Source organism: Talpa occidentalis, unplaced genomic scaffold (assembly GCF_014898055.3).
Source record: "Talpa occidentalis isolate TD23 unplaced genomic scaffold, MPIMG_talOcc4v2.1 talOcc4.3, whole genome shotgun sequence".
Classification (NCBI taxonomy): domain Eukaryota; kingdom Metazoa; phylum Chordata; class Mammalia; order Eulipotyphla; family Talpidae; genus Talpa; species Talpa occidentalis.
Window position 1 is genome coordinate 113,424,373 of NW_023603184.1, and position 15,462 is coordinate 113,439,834.

The 15,462-nt window shown below is 34.2% G+C and overlaps 1 protein-coding gene across 2 annotated transcripts in view; it reads left to right on the top strand.

The window, feature by feature from the left end:
* Positions 1-15,026, top strand: part of ITGAV (integrin subunit alpha V) — an 80,297-nt gene extending 65,271 nt beyond the window's left edge. For both annotated transcript variants that reach the window (XM_037523677.2, XM_037523678.2), the window contains exons 19-30: positions 1,057-1,124; positions 1,727-1,874; positions 2,380-2,472; positions 3,517-3,596; positions 3,954-4,034; positions 4,899-5,004; positions 5,621-5,779; positions 6,924-7,037; positions 9,179-9,292; positions 9,385-9,492; positions 11,071-11,193; positions 11,391-15,026. In XM_037523677.2, the coding sequence (XP_037379574.1) occupies positions 1,057-1,124; positions 1,727-1,874; positions 2,380-2,472; positions 3,517-3,596; positions 3,954-4,034; positions 4,899-5,004; positions 5,621-5,779; positions 6,924-7,037; positions 9,179-9,292; positions 9,385-9,492; positions 11,071-11,193; positions 11,391-11,486 (1,290 nt within the window). In that variant the 3' untranslated portion in view covers positions 11,487-15,026. The remainder of the gene's footprint in view (positions 1-1,056; positions 1,125-1,726; positions 1,875-2,379; positions 2,473-3,516; positions 3,597-3,953; positions 4,035-4,898; positions 5,005-5,620; positions 5,780-6,923; positions 7,038-9,178; positions 9,293-9,384; positions 9,493-11,070; positions 11,194-11,390) is intronic.
* Positions 15,027-15,462: the final 436 nt, after the last annotated feature.

A 15,462-nucleotide genomic window follows, 5' to 3' on the forward strand; every position in this document is an offset into this window, starting at 1 on the left:
CAGCGACAGAGTGGAGAACAGAACAAGTGGATTTACTGAAATACACTGCTGAGGGGAGTAGGGGCAAGACAGGAGAGGTCTGCTGAGCCATGTGGGTCAGCTCCCTGGCCAGGGATTGAACTCCTGCTGCAGTGAATAGCTTCTTAGTGCTGAGACTTAACCCTTTGAACCACCAGGGAGGCCCCAAGTTTAGTACTTTTTGCAGGAAGAGGTTTTTTTCCCTCCCTGACCTCCATTTATTTATTCAAATATGTATTAATTATTACTGTGTGTAAGATGTTAGATATATAACTATAGATATTTGGTTCTGTGATCACGAAGAACATTACAGTGTGCTTTTCTATTTCTGAAACTAGTTTTCCCCTGGTAGCATGTTTCAGTACTATAGCTGCACACACTTATGGCCAGATCTAGGAGAAAGTTCAGGTTTTTGTTTATCTCACCTATCCTGGATCAGCTCATTTTGATGCTTCTAGTTCATTTTCTTTCATCACTTTCCAGTGGCAGTGCTTACTCTGTGCTCCTTTTGTCCAGATTCTGTTCCCTTTTACCTGCCTGTTGGAATTGCTGCCATATTTCCACAGCTCCTTAGTTTTTCCACACTACAGCCATATTTCCATGATGTTGGCCAAGGCACTCTCTGTGATGAGAAAGTCTAGAAAGGATTTTATTTTGCCCAAGATCAGACAACGGAGCTAGCTAGCCACAGTAGATCCAATGGAACTCTCGTTTCTTGACTGTTTCTCTTACATGACGCTTCATTCCAGAATTCTAACAGCTCAATTTGAGATAACACAAAAAGCTTCCAAGTAATTCTATTTTATCATATGAATCTTTTTTTTTTCCTTTTCATATTTGACTAGCTGTACTGACCTGTTTTAAAATAAGCAGCCTTGATCCTTGTGCATTAAGATATGCAAACAAGTTGATGAGCATATACAAATAATTGTATATGCATACAAGTTTATTCATATACATCTGTATGATTAATGTATGGTGCATATGTGACTCTTGGTATTTATTGATGTAGAAAAAAATAAAATATTTTCTTTTTAGGCTCATATTCTACTTGACTGTGGTGAAGACAATGTCTGTAAGCCCAAATTGGAAGTTTCTGTAGATAGGTAAGTTTTACTCCAAAAATTAACAGTATAATAAGAAATTTAAATAGAGAATGCATTTTTGTATTGTAATGACATTTTAATAAGAATTCTTTACACTGAAGATAATGCATGGTTTTCTATATTAGTAAAATTACCAATACTGAGCTTTAAAAAAGTATGCACTGTGTTTTCACTATTTGCCTAAGTTGGTAAATCTGTTCCATTCAACATTGAGTAATGTCACAAAGTGAACCATTTTCTATGATATATAGATGATAAAGAATATTGTTTAGAGGCAAGACAGATGATTAATCCAGCTTTTAGGAAAAAATCAGGGAAATTAATACACATGTATAAAAAGATATAAAATCCTATCACATCAAATATGAACAATTAGTGATATATTTAGTGACATCAGTGTTTTTTTCACTGAGACAAGTATTGGATTTGCATGCAGTGTGCTATTTCCTGTCTTCTGTAGAGCAGAGAAGTAGTTTAAAGTATCTTGAGCTACTCTTGTATACATGTTGGCGCTGTCTGTGTATTTATCTCTTGGTTCTTTGAACTTCATGCTCTTGGCATGTAGTCTTTTTTTCACTGTCTGGATTTATATTAACTTGCAGTGATCAAAAGAAGATCTATGTTGGGGATGACAACCCTTTGACATTGATTGTTAAGGCTCAAAATCAAGGAGAAGGTGCCTATGAAGCTGAGCTCATTGTTTCCATCCCACCACAGGCTGATTTCATCGGGGTGGTCCGCAACAGTGAAGTAAGTATGCTGTCTCTTTAAAAATTGAAATGCACTCTTAGGTCTCATTAACATTGATGAGCTACTTCCAGTTTAGTGCTGTACCAGTTTAGCCACTCTACCTAAGGCTAAATTGCTAGACAATAGAATGCCTTTCTTACATAACCTTTCAAGCCTGATACTTTGCATAATACACTGATAGGATACTTCTAGAATTGCTAGCTAAGTGCCTGAAAACAAGGTCAGATAAATAAAGCCTGTCCATCAAATATTTTGTGAGAGGGTTTATAGTTATGTATTTAAGTTCTCTCGGGACTTATTAGAAACACTTACATTTACATTTGGCAGTTATACACATTCCTAGCCTCTCTCTTACCCCCTTTTTACTCAAATAAATGTATTTACTTTGTAAAGCAAGGAACAGATATTCAACTGCATATATTATCTAGAAAATTTATGGTTTTATGGCTTCTGCTGTTATTTGGTCATTATTTTCCTTTCAATCCTCTTTCTTTGTCTACTAAAGGCCTTAGCAAGACTTTCCTGTGCATTTAAAACAGAAAACCAAACCCGCCAGGTGGTATGTGATCTTGGAAACCCAATGAAGGCTGGTACTCAGGTAAGATATTTTAATTAAATGAATATTCTTTTTAAGAGCATAGCATATTTTTATGTGTTCATAATTTGGTTTTTTTTTTAGTAAACACCACATAATAAAGACCTTAAATATATTTTGATTTTGAGTGTAATGATTAGCAAAATTTTCTTAACTTTTGACAAAGATGCTAGAATAATGGGTTATGCTGTTACACTGTATTCAATAAGCTGCTCTTTATACTGCCTTCAGTTTGGTAAGAGGATGAGAATATGGTTTAAACTAAGAACTGAAATTGTAACTTCGATATTTTAAAATAATAATTTAGTGAATCCTTAAAAACAAGTCTGACAAGTATCAAAATTATCATTATTAGGAGAAATTGTTACAGAGTGGGGTGAGGGGCACCCCAGGACCCCCAGACCTGCCCACTCTAAATAGATCTGCCATCCGCTGCATCAAGACAAATCATAATGTTGCTCAATTGTTTTCTTTATAACAACAGTTTTCTACCTGTGGGATCTAGGATATATGAGAGGTACACAATCTCAGTTGTTAGAATCATGTCACCAAATCTTTTTACATAATTGCTGTATTTTCATTGGATCAACATTTGCTTTTACATTTTCAGCAAGTTATACTATTAATATTATGAGGAGATATGTTGTAGAATAATTGATGTTATAAGGAAATATAATATTCCAATGTGAATTGACTCAAGTTTCATAAATAAAAGAGATTCCCCGGCCCCCGGTGAGGGTCCCACATGGTGCGACAGACCTGCCATGCCTGCTGCTCCCCTCAGCAGTGTATTTCGTCAAGTCTGCCTGTCCTGTTCCCCGCTCTGGCGAATTCTCTCACCCTCCCGCACTTCTGACTGTACCCAATGCTTGTATAAATAAATTAATTAATAAATCTTAAAAAAAAAAAAGATCAGATTTGATTACCTTTGTTAGAGTACTTTCATTCATATTGTAACCTTGGAAAAACTTTTGGAACCTTTTTTATCTGGATATTAGATTTGAGACATTGTTGAAACCAACATAACCTTCTTTTCCTTCCCTGTAGCTCTTAGCTGGTCTTCGCTTTAGTGTGCACCAGCAATCAGAGATGGATACTACTGTGAAATTTGATTTACAAATCCAAAGGTATAAAACAACTTTAATCCTTAACTATTGAGGAAATATTAATAATAAATTAATCATTCAATATACTTTAAGTATTAAGGTACTAGAATAGACTGAAATTTCAGGACTTAATTATAATGTTTTTTAAATCAGTATTTACATCATAAGAATAGTTTCATTGTCACTTTTGAGGGTTTAAAATGAACTTAGTTAAGAAATGAAACAATCATTGGAATTAAATGCTAAATATTTTTTTCGATTTGTAAGTCATTTATTTGTGGCTGTTAATTTATTCATTTTTAGTTTCATTGCATTAGCTTCTGTATTGTTTTGATGATGATTATGTTCAATAATACATATTTTTTTTCTTTTTTTTAGCTCGAATCTTTTTGACAAAGTAAGCCCAGTTGTATCTTACAGAGTTGACCTTGCTGTCTTAGCTGCTGTTGAGATAAGAGGGTCAGTATGATTACCAAGTTGAGTATCTCATTCTCATGATTTAAACTATAGATCTTCCTTAACTTAGGGTTGTGTTACAGCCATATAAACCCATCGTGATTTGAAAATGTCATAAATTGAAAATGCCGTCTGAGAGCTGCTGCTCACTGCCATTTCACAGCATCGTGAGCAAGAATCGTAGTGATTGTTCTACTGAATGCATATTGTAAAGTTGAAAAACCCTGTATTGAACCATTGTAAATAAGGGATTGTCTCTACTTAAAAAGTAGTTACTTCTAAAAGTAACTACAGTAAATTCTCAATGTTGTCCATAGGTTCTTGGAAACTGACTTAAAAGCAAAGCAACATATAAGGAAAGCAAGTTCTCAAACAATCTTTTGTTATTGTCAACTGTAATTCTTTTTTTCTCATCAATGTTGCCAGGAAATGATGTTAAGCAAAATAATACGATTCAAAGTCTGCTATACTGGACCCTCTAGTTTCTTCCAGATTGTAGCACTCCGTATTTCATACTGCTTATAACAAAGCTATAGCTTCTCCAGAAAGAAGGTCCTAGCTATGTTCCAAAGTCACAAATATTTTAGTGTACTCTGGGCATGAACCAGAGATAGCAACAGCAGTCACAAAATAAGTTTTTGGAACTTTTATGCAAGCTGACTTGTCAATTTACCTGTTATATCACATCAATGAAGAATAGTTTATGTATATGTGCAGGCACACATACATGCATCATTCTTTCTCTTTTAAAATGTGTGTTTTTTTTTTTTTAATCAGTTCTCATTTTCTTCATTTGGATATTGGGTACTTTTGAAACTGACCATATCCTGTTGATATTCATAGTAGTTTTCTTTGCTTATCGTTTAGGGTCTCAAGTCCCGATCATATCTTTCTTCCGATTCCAAATTGGGAGCACAAGGAGAACCCTGAGACTGAGGAAGACATTGGGCCAGTTGTTCAGCACATCTATGAGGTTTGCAGTTGTTGGGTGTAACTGATACCTAGTGGAGAGCCAACAATGGGAAGATCAGATAGGCTCTTTTCAAGGACAAGCCTATTTAATTTTCATGTAAATTCTGCAGTTTAAGTTTGTACCAGAGATTTCTTGCAATTTTTTTCCTGACTCATAAGATCATTTTTATTAGACAAGTAGTTTCAAGTGGTTAAAGAAGGCAGTTTAGACAAATTGTTGCTTAAAACTAGTTGCTTCTACTTGACTGACAGCAGTAGGTCATTAATATTTTCACATGGACATTTTGTAGTTTTAACTAAAAATTGAAAATTCTATAGCAAATCATCAAAATTTTATTTCCTTCGGAAGAAAATTTTCCATGTTATCTTTCATCAATAATTTTTTATATTTTCCTCTTTTGTTTATATTTTCATCCTGACATATCCTGCCCTCTACTAGAGGCAGATACTGAGTTTGATCTTTTTTGCATGATGATATTCATATTATGATATTAGAGTAACTATGGTAACTCTGCTGTTCCTCAAATCCTATTGCTAATGATTACTGAAGCTTATGTAGGGAAAGAATTATAAAATAGATTTTTCCTAAAGTATTTACGTCTTCTTTTCTTCATTAGCTGAGAAACAATGGTCCAAGTTCATTCAGCAAGGCGATGCTAAATCTTCAGTGGCCTTACAAATATAACAATAACACTTTGTTGTACATCCTTCAATATGATATTGATGGACCAATGAACTGCACTTCAGATATGGAGATCAATCCTTTGAGAATTAAGGTAATGTGCTAAACAACAGTTCTTCATTATGACAATGTTTTATTGCTTTTTTCCCCAAAACCTATTAGAGAAATTCATAAAATGAAACTATTTTATACAAAAACCCAATCTGAAAAAAATACTTTAGTTCATAACCAAGTTGTTTATTAGTGTAATGAACAGGGACTAACCTGATGAAGTTCTAGGGAACCTGTATTTGTGGTATTTGTGTCTTATGTTGGGAGCCTTTGGAGATGTTCTTTTTTTAATATATATTTCTTTTAATGGAGGTAAACTTGATTTACAACACTGTGTATGATTCACAGGTTTGGGATAACACCCTTAAAGTGTACGTCACCATATCACACACACCTTAGGTGATGTTCTTAAAATGACCCAATCTGATTTTGGTTCCATAGCACTGTGGTTCACCCACTTGTCATATTGTGTCAAGGGCATTTTGTTGTTGAAATTTTTGTCTTTGGGACAAGATATAGCATTTTATTGCTGGCTCTCTTAACTTCCATAACCTTGGTAAATGCCATTTTATGGAATTCTGTATACTTTTAGATGTAGTCATCTCCATCCTTGCCACCTCTATTTGGATAGAGAACTATTGCAGTTTGGATTAAGGAAATCTAAGAAAATAAAACAAACAAAAAAAATCTGTGCTCATGATTGACAAATATCAAAGATGTACACTATAAAATTTCAGACTCTGTGTATATTATCAGCTTCCTCTCAAACTATTCAACAGAAGACAATCACAGCTAGGCAGAAGTACCTTTTTCTCTATATATATTTTTAAATTTTTTTATTTTTTTAAATTTTTTACATCATTATTCATTTTTAATAATATTTGCTTCCCTCCTCCCCCTCAGATATAGTCCCCATAGAGTTTCCTTCACCAGTGCACCATCATCTCAGTCCCCTGTGCTCCTCCCTCCCTCTCTCTGATCCCTCTCCCCTTTTTTCTAGATATTAAGGACACTACACTGATCTTTATTTTCTCTGTTTACTTTTTGCCATATGTGTCAAGTGGTGAATTTGCTGTCATACCAAATTTTTAGTCACCATGTTTTAATCACATATGAAAGTTTATGCCAAACATCAGTGTAAAGCATTTTGATTATTACTTACTATCAGTTTATTAATGTAATTCTAGATCTCAAATATGCAAACAAATGAAAAGAATGACACAGTTGCTGGACAAGGTGACCGAAACCATCTCATCACCAAGCGAGATCTCACCGTAAGTGTAGGAGATATTCACACTTTGGTAAGTGCCATTTCAATAAGCACTTTGAACATTTAAAAATATGTGATTATAGAACTGATGCCAAAGAACATTTCAAAAATAACAACAGCTGTGCTTAAAAGAACAACATATATTTTTATACCATTCAGGCCTCTTTCTTTCCTTGTTCCTTGTCAAATTATCACCACATTTTCTTCAAATGATCTGTCTTTGTAGATTGCTAATAAAAATATTTTATGAGCCATCTTATTTTTCTGATAGCACTCCTTTAACTGACTCCTTGTCCACACTCTAGTCTTTGAGGCTATAATGTAATATTGCAAGAAAAGTCCAGAAGTCTTCAATGAAAATTTATTAAAAGAATAATTAGCATGATGATTAACTTTGGTTGAGTCATCCTGTGTAATGACTAACATTATAAAGGGACTTATCTCTTGAGTTTTTGAAATTCAGCAGTTCTGTAACAATCACCTCACCTAGCAGAAAACTTGGTATAATTTTTATATTCATTAGTGATCACCAGTTACTTTAGATCACCAAATCCCATGGTCCTTCTTAATTCTCATCCAATTAAACTGCTCACTTGGCATTTTGGCAGTTAATCATTTCCTTCTTTGTGAAAATTCTCATTCCAGACACCACTTTCCTTTGGTTCTCTACCCATCACAACTATGGCAACTTTTAATCTCCATTTCCAGACCTTTAAACTCTATAGAGTATTCCAGGACTAAGATAATCTGATTTCTTATCTCTTCTACCTATATTCCTCCATTAGATCTGTGCTGTCCAATCCTGTAGGCACCAGCCACATTTCACTGGTTAGTAGCCACTCGTGGCTAATGATTACTGTACCAGAAGTGCAGGTATCTCCATACTGATGATTTCCATGATCATAGAGAGTTGGGACAGTGCTACACTAGATAATCTTATCACTTTCATGGCTATAAATCTCACCTCTATGTGAATGACTTTGGTTTATTTCCTACCTGATCCTCTTTATTAACTCCAGACTCCAGTTACTTCCTAGAATCCCTCTTAATTACTTAATAGGAATCTTAAACTTAGTTTTAACAACACACCCTTCAGTTTTCCCAAGTCTTATCTTTCTATTATGTGCTACATTTTAGCAAATATAAACTCCATTATGTCTAAAACCTGGACATGTGCTTGACTTCTCTTTTCCTGTTAAACCTCTCATTCTATTTTATCAGCAAACTCTAGCAATATGTACTGTCAAAATACCTAGAATCTGGCCCCTTCTCAGTGGCTCTACCATTGCCAGACCTAACCCAGGAACCTTCCTCTCTTTCAGACAATTGCCAAACCTCTAGTTGAATTTCATACTTCTGCCCTTTTGCCCAAAATTTTTTTGTTTGTTTGTTTGCTACACAGGAATCACAGTTTTCCTTTTAAATAAAGATCAGGTCATGTCACTTCAGTGCTTTCATATTTAACTCAGAGAGAAAGCCAAGCCTGCATAGTTTTAAGCCCAACGCAGTCTAGGCCCTTCTACCTTTCTGACTAGTTTCATCTCCTCTCCTTACTCTGCTCTTCCAATTTTGCACATCTTACTTTTCATCAAACAGACAGCCCCAAGCATATTTCTAGCACTTAAAGGCTAGAAATATGATGAGTTGTATGAAGGTGACATATCTAATGCAGTTTAACCAACACATAGAAGGTGGTGAATATTTGTCCTACCTTCAGGCTACCTACCTTCAAGTTATTGATAAAAAAATCTCTGACTGTGGAGAGACCATCAGCTTACCATTTGACATTTACAAGTCTGACATGGAAGCACTATTACGGGTTTACTTGTTACTTTTTTTCCCCACAGGGATCTTGTGATCTGGTTTTCATATCTGACTAAAATCACTACACTCTGCATTTGCCTAAAGAATGCCAAATTTTAGCTATAAAGACAAATCTTCTGATATTATATATCTTATAATTATAGATCCTTCTATAGCATCATGTTAAAACCAACTCCTTCATAACAGACTCAACTACTAGCCTGTTCATGTCAAACATATTCTTGTAAGTCAGAAGAACCTGGGTCAAATCTTTGACTTTCAGATGAAATGACCAAAATGTCTAATTTTCAAATGTTTAAGAGAGAGAGTAGAATAACATTTCCTTGTATGTAATTAATTTGTTGGCAGGGTTGTGGAATTGCTGAGTGTTTGAAGATTGCCTGCCAGGTTGGGCGATTAGACAGAGGAAAGAGTGCAATCCTGTATGTAAAGTCTCTACTGTGGACTGAGACCTTTATGAATGTAAGTGGACAGAAGCAAACTTACTCAGTTTTTCAAAGATATAAGAAATTGCCTAATATCTAGGAAGTAACTTCATTATTATTTCCATATAGAAGGAAAACCAGAATCATTCATATTCTCTGAAGTCATCTGCTTCATTTAATGTCATAGAATTTCCTTATAAGAACCTTCCAATTGAGGATATCTTCAACTCCACATTGGTAAGATACTGATTTGGGGAAATTAAATAAAAGCATTCAGCTCAGGGCCTCCCTGGTGGCGCAGGTGGTTGAGCGCAGCACTGTGAGGCTGTCCGCAGCCTCTGCAGCACGGGTTCGATCCTGGCTGGCCAGGTAGCAACCCACATGGTGCAGCAGACCTCTCCTGTCTCGCCCGCTCCTCCCCTCAGCAGTATATTTCATCAGTCTGCCTGTTCTGTTCCCCAGCCTGTCTCTGGTGAATCCTCTCACCCTCCCACACATCTGGCCTGTACCCCAGTTCTTGTATAAATAAATAAGCCTTTAAAAAAAAACCTCTAAAAAAAGCACTTAGTTCAATGCCATGAGTATTTTTATTTTATTTAAATGATGGCCGTTTAAATATTTTGACAACTTAAAGTAATTAAGTTATTTGATAGACTTATAACCTACTTTAATATTGTTTTACCCTCCTTCCCTGAATTATCAAAGGTAGACCTTTTCCTTTAGCATCTTGTCCTGTCTAAGAAATTCTTAGCATATTACTAAATTTCATAGAGGGAAATTTCTTTTTTTTTTCTTAAAGATTTTTATTTATTTTTGTGTGAAAGAACTGGGGTGCAGTCCAGGGGTGGAGGGGGGTGGTGAGAGGACTCACCAGACAGAGTGGGGAACAGAACTGGCAGATCTATTTAAATACACTGCTGAGGGGAGCAGGGGAAGAGACCGGAGAGGTCTGCTGCACCATGTGGGTTAGTTGCCTGGGAATTCAGGTTGTGGAGGTGATAGCACTGAGACTTAACCCTTAGGCCAGCAGGGAGGTCCCCATAGAGGGAAGTTTCTCCCCACAAAGTTATATAGTTGAAAATTAAATGTAACAAGTGAAGGTATTTTAAAGATCTTTAATTTGAGGATTAAATGGGACTACAGAGTCCTGAACTGGATTAGATTATTTAAAAATCATTTCAGAAGCAATCAGAAGTTAGCCCATTGTTGGGAATTTGTGTATATATGTGTACGTGTACATGCTGTCAATATCAAACTTATAATCATAAATTTCATACACAAGAAGAAAACAATGTGAAGACCACTAAAGTAAAATATAAATAGGCATTCAAATATTTGTTGAATGAATATTTTTGTTTTGTTTTGTTTTACTTTTTTGAAGTAGGCAGGTCAGGGTTTAATGTAAGAAGGTGCATGTAAGGAGAATGTGGTCAAGTAATCCAAATGAATGGACTGAGAATGAACACAACATTCACTAGAAATAGAAATGGGGAGCCTGGAGGCCAAGGAGGTGATGCACTGCTCCTGATCCTCAATCTGACAAAGTTACCCAGAAACCACCACACAAAAACACGTGCACACATGAAAACTTCACAAAATTAAATAAGTGAAAAATAGACTCATAATTAAACTTTTGAGTAATTATTTGGGTAAACTTATAACATTTGTACTTTTGGAAGTTTTTTATTGAAGTGCCATTCATTTACACCATTATATAGGTTTTAGGTCCATGATATTATAAATCAGCATCTGTATATACTACATTTTGTTCTTAGTGCGTTATTTTTAAAACTCAAAAACCTTCCCTTCCCACAGGTTACCACTAATGTCACCTGGGGCATTCAGCCAGCACCCATGCCTGTGCCTGTGTGGGTGATCATTTTAGCGGTTCTAGCAGGATTGCTGTTGCTGGCTGTTTTGGTATTTGTAATGTACCGGGTGAGTAGTGGACTTAGGGAGGGAGGAGAAAAGGACGAATGGAAGTGAAAGGGACCTTAATAATGATGCATGCTGAGTATTACATATTATTTGAAGGAAAGAAAATTGTACCTATTTTGTTAATGATATTGTAGTCAGAAAAGTTTTAGTATTTTTCACTGATGTGGCAGTAATGGTGATTTTCATTTGACTGACAGATGGGCTTTTTTAAACGTGTTCGGCCACCTCAGGAAGAACAGGAAAGGGAACAGCTTCAGCCTCATGAAAATGGTGAAGGAAACTCAGAAACTTAACTGGGATTCTTAAGTTATGCTACATCCTGACCCATTAGAATTACCAACTTCATTGTAGATTTTGATTTCCTTCATGAGGAATAAAATTCCGAGACTGTACTGCTGATGGTACCCACTGGTATTAACCACAACATGAGAGCAATATTTGTCAACCTTTTCATTATAAATATGTTCAGATATACATTTAATGCACATCTACTGACTTGTGTTTTTAGGTATTTAAAAAAAAATTCAAGTGATAGTTTTTCAATGTACATAAGGCAGGTAGTGCTTGAGTTACTACTTTATATATAAAATAGTACCTCTTACATTTCTTAATTTTGATTATGTTAGATTTTGTTGTCATTTCTATTATTTTTGTTTTTTTAAAGCAATCTCATTTGAACCTTTGTGTCCTATGCACATCTTTTGTACAGATACTTAATGTTAATACATATTACACTACAGTTGAATTTTCAAGCTACTAGACTTTATAACTGCAGAAACTGGATTTTAATGGTTCTATATGGTAGAACTAAAACGCAAAAACAAAAACCTGATCCCATCAAAATTTTTTCCTCTAATAGCAAAGTTACAGTAATATGTTTTAATATGAAAATTAGATACATGCTATTAAATTTCTATTTATATTTAACCCACAGTCATTTTATTACATTTTAATTTGTGTAATTAAGTTCAATTTCAAATTCTTTAAGCCAACCTACACTAAAAATTAGTTCTATAATCAGAAATGCCTTTTTGTGTAATAGTTTAATTTTAGCTTAACATCATAATGCTTAAAACCAAATGAAATTGGAAATCACTTCCAAAGTACACTTACTCTATTGTATTAGTCTTGACTATTTACAATACAAAAAAGGCATTTTACTTAAAAGACTGTATTTGTAGTTCTTGTTTATTAATGGTATATTCTCAGATTAGAGCAATGCTTCTAGTTGGAATTAATTTATTTTCCACCTATGTATGTATTTTTCCTTATACTCCAAAACTGTCAAGATCAATGAGGAATCTTTGCAACTTATAGGAATCTATACCCACTCCAACTCCCGTGAAAAATGCTTGGAAATTAAAAATCTTAAAGTAAGTCACCAATTTACTTTGGCAATAACATATGCGACTTACAGGCATATTACCTCACCTTACACAAGGTAATGTGAAAAAAACAGTCTCAGCTATCAAAATGAATTTGAAAGATACTTTTTATAAGCAATTCAAGTAAATGGAAGCCTTTTTAAACTTTTTTAGGTATAGCAACATAAATTAGTTTTCTAAGATTTTTTAAACAAAAGCTGACCAGGTGGCAAGTTGTAGTTTTATATGCCTATAAAGCAGTGAAACTTCTAGGAGAATATATGATTTATTCAGTTTCCCATGGCCTGGGGATGACTATTAATTACAGCTATTTTTATGCAGTAACATATTGTACATTAGAAATTGAGAGCTTAATAGGTTTTTAACTGTTCTCATTAGGCAATGATAAATATTTTCCATAAATAACAATATTTTTCTGTGTTTTAAAAATAACAAATTTATCTTGCCATGTCTGGTGTTCTAATTCCCTGCATAATTGGCTTAGCATCTATTTATAAATTGGATGCACATGTAGGTAAGTTACAATAGAACATTGACAAGATCCTATATTAAACTTGAGTAAATTTCAAAATTTATAGATTTTTTAGTATAGATTTTTTTTAATAGTTTAAAAGATCCTAGTCATAAGCATTAGGTATTTTTATTACCAATATTTTAAATTTTTTAAGAAAAAAAAATTTTTATCTGATGATCTGTTATAAACTACTTAAAGTTGGTTTGTAACAACTTCTACATTACCTGTTTTTCCCCCAGTAGCAGTCATTCCTGAAAATATGTTGGGTAGAAATCTACTCTTTGAAAAAAATATTTGCTTCTGCACAGTCCATTCTCCTTATGACTTCTATCTTAAGGTATATTTTTATATAGGAGATTCAAGGACTTTGTCGCTGAAAATTACCATGCATTTTAAATAGCCTTTGTGAAATGAAGTAGTATATTCTTTTAAAAAATGAAATATTATATCTCTATAAAAATAAGGAAGAAATGTAATTTAAAAGTCTGCCCCTTGGGGAAAATATTGGGATTATTTTTACCCTAAAATAGCACTTGAATGTACTTGGTTCAAATGTGAAAAATAACCCTATGAAATCTATATTAATTTTCACACATTTTAAATAATGCTATTTTTACTTACTGAAAATTAAAATTCATTTTAAATACATAAAATTTCTATAATCTGATTAAGTTAAAAAAACAGTTATCACTGAGGCAGAGAATAGTTGAAAGCAGTTGATATTGGTAAGGAATGTTGGTACTGTTGAATTCTTATATATGCATTTATTTCAGAATTGATGTTTGGAGAAACATTTGAGGGACATTCTTTGCTTTTACTGTTCTCATGATTCATGCTGATTAAGTTCTTAATTCTGAGCTGTAAAACAATTACTCAAAATATTAGTGCCACAATTCTTCTGTCTTTTGAAACTACTTGTGGAAAATTCTCATTGTTTATATTTATATAAAGAAAACACATAAATATTAGTAAAAGAGATTATACTGGCTTAAGAGAGCTATGAAAGCTTTTTTGATAGTAAACCATGACCCTAAGAGAGAGCTTCATGAGGCAAAAGTATTGTATGTAATAGATCATCTGATTTTTATAAAGCAGACAACTTGTAACTTGATAGACATTCCTATGATGGAGAATGTAGCGCCCAAGTCTGGAGAAATAAATTGTTATTGTAATACCTGTGTATGACCATTGGCTATCACAGTGTCACCTTATTTGTACTCTTGGATAGATTGTATGTGTGGTAGTTTGGTAATAAGAAAAATATATGAAATTTGAATATTGAATATAGGATCAAAAATATTGACTGAAATGACTTACTACTCTGTTTTGGAGAGTTATCTCTTTTCACTTGTTGGTAGGCTAGTCTGAAGGATGAACCTATGGACCTGTAGCATGCATCTATGCTTGTATTCATTGTAATTTCCAATACAATATGAACTTCTTGGGAGAGGTACGTAATTTCTGATTTTTATTGTCATTGTTCTCAAGTGCAATATAACAATGTAACCAAACCTAGTCATTCTTAATTTAGTAAGCCTAATCTGAATGAAGATATTATTGGTATTTTGTTAGCAGGAAGGAGTGGTTCTGCTATGGACATTTACTCCTAAGCGGTTCATTCTATGTTTTATTTCAGACTGGACATAAACTATTTCCTGCTAGTTTTAAAACACTTTGAATTATCTTAAAGTAATTTGGAAGTTGTGTATATAAAATTAATTTGCTACCTACTTACATAACATAGAAAGTAATTTTTTTTTGTTCTGCTTCTCTTGTGATCACCCACATTGGGTGAGGCATAAAATGAGTGTGTTCTAAAAACTTGATTTGAGTTAGTGAAAACTGGTACAGTGTTCTACTTAGTTTCCAGTGTGTAACTTGTGATTGTACAATAAACTTGAGCATATGTTGCCACTTTTGTGTATGGACTTTATATTTCCTTCTAATATGTGTTTCATTTCCTTTTTTAAAAAAGATTTATTTATTTATGCATACAAGAACTGGGGTACAGGCCAGAGCTGTGGGGGATGAGAGTATTCACCAGAGTGGGGAACAGAACAGGCAGACTGACTGAAATACACTGCTGAGGGGAGCAGCGGGCGAGGCAGAAGAGGTCTCCTGCGCCATGTGGGTTGCTCCCTGCTTGGCTGGGGATCAAACTTGTGCTGCAGTGGCTGGAGATAGCTTAATAGCCCTGTCTTTAACTCCTGCGCCACCAGGGAGGCTTCATTTCTTAACCACATGAGCCAGTAACAAGTCACTGAAAACATTACCTCAAAGAGGAGAAATACCTAAAAGTCTCAATTCTTGAGTTTTAGTTATTTATAAAAAGGTAACACAAAAAGAGCCAAAGGGCCCTCACATTAAAAT